The 5,894-nt window shown below is 41.7% G+C and overlaps 1 protein-coding gene across 1 annotated transcript in view; it reads left to right on the forward strand.

Moving 5' to 3' along the window:
* Positions 1–271: 271 nt before the first annotated feature.
* The window catches only part of MEOX1 (mesenchyme homeobox 1), a 15,735-nt gene continuing 10,112 nt past the window's right edge, over positions 272–5,894 (forward strand). The window contains exon 1 of the mRNA XM_024224316.2: positions 272–1,066. Within this exon, the coding sequence (XP_024080084.1) occupies positions 616–1,066 (451 nt within the window). The 5' untranslated portion in view covers positions 272–615. The remainder of the gene's footprint in view (positions 1,067–5,894) is intronic.

The following is a 5,894-nucleotide window of genomic DNA, read 5'->3' on the forward strand; positions in this document are numbered from 1 at the left end:
CAAGTCCAAGACTTGGGGAATTTTGTTAACAGTGCAATAAAAATAACTTCATAGTGTTGTAGGGAAACATTAAAGCCTTTTTGTGTGCTGCTCTCTCCCTTTATAAAAAAAATACAGACAATGTTTCTTTAAAAGTCTCCATCTGCAAATCCCATTAGATGTGCATATAAGGTTTCGGATGATTAATAGTTGCCTGCTTTGCTTTGGTTGGAGGGGCTGAGTGTATGCAGGTTAACCCCTCCCTCCCCTCTCTCACATTTCACTTCACAAACTTGTCACTCGCTGCCCGGCACAGTATTTAAAAAGTGTTTCACCCATGTCCAGCATTTCACAGGCAGGCAGCTGCAGGCCTTGGGAAACTGTTCAGCCCAATTACTGCATAGATCTGGTTGGGGTTTTCCAGCTGGGACTATGCGGAAGTTTAGTCAAGCTTCCAAACTAACAAATTTGCAATAGAACAAAATCCACAAACCATTTTTTAGGGGAGGCGGCGGGGGAGATCCAATTCTGTTTTTCCATACAAGTTTGGAGCTATTTTTTCCCCTCTTTCATATCCTTGAAGGCTGAGCCAAATCCAGTTACAAATCTCGGAGCACGGACAGCATAGAGCCAGCAATGGATCCCTCCGTGAGTAGCTGTATGCGAAGTCCCCGTCCCACTACCCCACTCTGGGGGTGCCTGCGGAATGCCCATTCGGAGCTCAGCACAGCAGCAGGAGCGCATCATTACCCACAAGCACCATTCTCATTCCATCAAAAACCAGACTTTGCTGCATATTCCGATTTCTCAGCCTCTTGTTTGGCCACTGCCCCCCACAGCTTCCCCCGAGAGGAACGCATGTTCGCAGAGCAGCACCCTTCTTTCCAGCATTCTGACTGGCACTTTGCAGCATCCGAGGCCAGAAGGCGGCTAAATCCAGGACTGGCCTTGGGTTCTGGGGAACTAGAAAGCAGCAGCCCAAACCTAGTGGCTGCTGCAGCGGGCATGAATGAAGATTATGGGGTACCAGGAAACACTACAAATGAAACTGAGAAAAAATCATCCAAAAGGAAAAAGGAAACCTCAGGTAGGTGGCATGTCACCAGGGATCTGGGGTAGCAAAGTTCGCAGAGTCAGAACATCTGTAAAGTTCTACAGGAGAGATTAGGAAAGGAAACCAGTGAGAAATACATTTCAGAATTCTTGACTAGGGAAAAGTGTAGCTGGCAATATAGGGCACTACTACTGAACTAGAGTGCTTTCTGTTTGCTGCTCCCTTGTATTTATGTTTGCTTTTCCAAATCTTGGGCCTGAACTAGCTACCTCCCGACATGGTCACAATGTAGCCTTTCTGTAAGTGTCAGACAGAATCACATGGTATCCCATATATTGGGACCACAGCCCTAAATAAGGAGCAGATACATCGTGTGGCTGCCATTTGCCCAAGTGTGAAATGATGGGTGGGGAGGGGGTGTCAAAGAACAGGCAGCCTGTGGGAGTGTGTTAGAAACAGGGAAAAGCAAAACAGGCTCCGGGCTAGTTACTCGCTAAGATTAAAGGGATTAGAAAAGGATCGAGACACTCAAAAGTAACACAAAATTCGCTGGGAATAAATCACTGTCAGATCTCACACCCCGAGTCATAAAGGAGGAGACATCAGGAAAGCTGTGGATCACTGAATTGCTAAATGCATTCTTCTGCTGCAGTGGGTCCTGTACCATGAGGGCTAGCTCCAAGGGGGACACTCATTCTACCCTTTAACTAGACATCAGGTAGCATCTATATTGCTAGGTGCTGAGAATCTAACAGGAAAATTATATAACTAAATTTTACAAATTATTTGAGAGCTGAATAGCATTGACCTGTCTCTCCATCTTCGTTGCTAATGCACCTACCACTGCAGAATCTAGGCTCTGACCTCTGCTATCTGGAGCTGCCCATTGTAGGAAGCTATGTTGCAGCGCAATGCAGGTTAAATGCAGCCAAACATAGAAGGTAGTTTTCAGCTGTCTGCAGTTGAAGATGCCTCCTCCCCTCCCCTTTGATACACATTCCAGCTTTGGGTCAGTTTGGCTGAGCATTTAATACTTTCAATTCAAATCCAAAATCAGTGGTCGAGTTGGTATTAATGACTTGCCCATTAGACATAACCAGGACATGTTGTCTTCAGCTATAAGAACAGTGCAGATGGGTTTAACTGCGTTGTTGTAACTTGCAAAATGAAAATCTTCCACCTCCTAGTTTTCAAAGATCTCATGGATACTTTGCTGCAGACTTTCAGCTGCTGTCAGTATGAATATAGACATGGAGAAACTAATAGTTTCTCTTAAGAAAGCTATTGAGTTAGGTATTTATTATGAGTCCCTCACTGAAGTATTTGTGCCCACCAAAAACATTGATGCATTTATTCTCCGAGCACCCTTGGGAGTTAGGGAAATATCATCCCCAATTTACAGACCGGGAACTGAGGCACAGAGAGATTAAATGACTTGCCCAAAGTCACACAAACTGCCCGGGCAGAGCCAGGCATTCAACCCAGATCTCCTGACTTTCCACCCAACACCTTAACTCCAATACCATCCTCTCTCTCTCTCTCTCGTTCTGTCAGTGCCATTGTTAGCCCTAATCTCTGCTCCAGAGAGCTTCCCATTTCAGTTCCCTCCAGACATTGGCAGGCTGTCCATGAGTCTCTGAAACAGATAATACCCCAAACCTCTTTGAGTCCCAGACTCTAAATTACTCCCTTAGATATTTCATAGTCTCTAGAAACCAAGCTTGATATAATTTTTGGACATCCAAACCCATAAAGGATTTTCAGGCAACAAATGGCCATAAAAATAATACAAAGAACAATTTTTCCAGAACAGAACAACAATATTGCAAGTCATTAGGGTTTTTTTTTTAAAGAATGTATGGGATTAAGAAGTAGCCGGGACATCTCACTACATTCCCATTAATGGATATCTTTATTCTTAATAGTTTAATGGGATTCCAAAGCATGTCCTCATGTGTTAAGCAGATGACAAATAGTCCCTGACACCTTTCACCCTCTTATTGCTGTGAGCAACCTTGCCACTCTCTCCTCCCACTTGCTGCCAACCCATATTATGCCTGTCATTGCAGAGGAGCTGTAACCAACATTGCTACACATGACGTCACTGAAATATAAAATGATTCTCTACCTTCTTGCCAACTGTTTTCATTATTCCTCCTTCTCTAGTTTAACACCTTGCACAGACAGTGTCCCAAAGGTGATTCCATTGCCTCTTTCATTTCAATCACTTCTGTGCTGATAAAGCAGTAGATAAAATTAACAGTACTACTCCTTCCCCTCCCCCAGAATAAAATACAATAAAACAAACAGGGAGAAAGTCCTGTCCCTTTAAACATTCTGATTTCCTGAAATCTAACAGCAGTTCCTTGAAATGCAGCTGGACACACATTTATAGTTTGTTATAAGTGGGACACGCTTCCTCTCCTTCCTCCTGAGAATTGGCTCCAGTTTGCTTTAGCAAAATCCAAGTGTCCAAAGAGTGCGCTCTTCAGAAGTTAGCAGTTGTTAATAAAATGAAACAGCAATTATCTACCACCTTGAGACATGCTGCAAGATAATACTCTATTATATGGAGCTATGTGACGGTGTCTTACCAGCTACTGTCTTTGCTGTACTGTAGCACAGCCATAGAATTTCAATTATTTGTTTTGGTGCCAAATCCTGTAATTCTTTCTTGGTCCATATTCAGCAGAGGATATACAATAGGGACTTCAGGATTGGGCTCTTTGCTAGTATCGTGCTCCCCAAAAAGTCCAAAACAAGTTTACCTCTGTGATAAACAGGGAGACTTACAGTGTAAGTGTAAAAGAAAGATTGACCATTCTGCTTAATCCATGAATTCTTCATTGAAGTGCTGTAATATTTAAACATAGTTATATAACTGCCTAGTACAGGCAGTAGCAGTCACAGCAATATTACTTTTATTAGTAAGAGGCTCTCTGATCTGCCCTGACTGACAACCTAGGTATGCCCAAGAAAGTCAAGGCAGAAGATGGGCTAGAATTTGTTTTCACACTTATCATTGCAGTAGTTCTCCTGTACATCAGCCCTAACATTTCCAATTATTGTCTTTATAGATTTCTCCAGATTTTCAATATTGTGCAACCATACCCATCACATATAAAAATGGCTTTAAAATGATGCCTTGCAATTGCCAACATTACAAAAGCCAAGGAGTTTTATAATGACTTGTAACTTATGGTATTCTACGTTTTCCATATGATAAAATGACTGTTACCAAGTAAACAAACAATGCCACAGGCACTTAAACAAGCTCTTAAATAAAACGACAAATGGTCTGAGTGTCGGAGTGACTAATAAACCCTCGTAGGCACTGACTGTGTGGGACATATATGGGACCCTGAGCAAGCTTTGAACAGACCTTCTGTAATCTCATTTTAGACTTTCTGCATGAAGCATTTTCCAGAGGACCGCAGCACAGAAGACATGTCCAGCCTGTCCATGTCTATCCACACACATTTACAAATAAAACACAGAATCCTGGCAGAAACCCAACTCATTCAGATAGACAGTTTGGATATTTCAGTTTTCTACCACTCAACAAACTAGAAAACCGTGTAGTAAGAACAGGTCACACTAGAACATAGGAAACAGTAAATTAAATTTGGTTATTCTGTTGATCTATCAGCAATTACAAAATGTTTATCCACTGATAAACGCTGTTGAATATGGGGGAGTTGCACTGATGTGACTGAGAGCAGAATTTCGTCCATTTTCTTTGTATAAATGAAAACATGCAGAATTTAAACGGGGATGTAGCAGAGATGAGATCTGACTACAGTGTGTAAGGATTCATTTACAACATTTTACATTCATACGGTGCCTTTTATCCTAGGAAAAGCCTAAAATATGTTACAAAATGTTCAAAGGACAGTATCGGATCACTTTAGATGCAAAACATAAGGTTTTTAAATCCAAGGATCAATGAAAATAGCCCTATCATTTTAATACCCAACTAAAATCATCTTAAATTTGGATTTAAGCACTCTCCCTGCAGTGTTGCAACCTAGACATTACACCAGTGTGCTGGTGCATTAGAACCAGAAAGTGAAAGTGGTCAGAAATAGTCTATAAATAAAACAAACTGACCAGCCTTTTCCAAACTCAGTGAAGTGTGCAAAGTAAAGGATCAGCAATAACCGTGAGAAGTAAATTCAATTTTTAAAACCCTTCTTATCTCAATAATGTAATAACACAGGTAAGGAAATCTACCTAAAAATATGTGACTTGCCCAACTGTCCTTTGAACAAACTGGTAATTAAACTTTGTATAATGAACTGAGAAAGCACATGGGATAATGGATAGTACTCTAGATAGGACTCATGAGCCTTGGGTTCTATTCCTGCTTCTGTAGCTGACCCACTACTATGTGACTTGGGTAAGTCACTTCTCTGCTCTGTACCTGTTTTCCCTTTTCTATTTAGTATGTAAACTCTCTGGGGCAGGCCTGGACTCTCGCTATGCGCACATACAGTACTGAGCACAGTAGGGCCCAGATCTTGGTTGGGGCTTCTATATGCAATACAAATAGTAAATAAGAAGATGTATACTGCAGGATGCCTACTAGAAGATTAAATAAGTGCTTGGCCTAGTTCTCTGATATTTACTTTTACATTTGAAAGAACATACACTGCCTTGTCTTGTTGCCTGAGTAAAATATTAACCCTATTTAAAGTCCTCCATCAAATTTCAAACAAAATCTCCCATGAGAGCCTTTACTAGTCATACCATGGATTGCAGAGAAACACGGAGGTTTTTCTATGGTTGACCTGCATTTGCAGTCACGGTGCCCTAAAAAGCATGTAGATCAGGGGTCGGCAACGTTTGGCACGCGGCTCGC

This window comes from Terrapene carolina, unplaced genomic scaffold, assembly GCF_002925995.2.
Source record: "Terrapene carolina triunguis isolate 2854851 unplaced genomic scaffold, T_m_triunguis-2.0 Scaffold193, whole genome shotgun sequence".
NCBI classification, from domain to species: domain Eukaryota; kingdom Metazoa; phylum Chordata; order Testudines; family Emydidae; genus Terrapene; species Terrapene triunguis.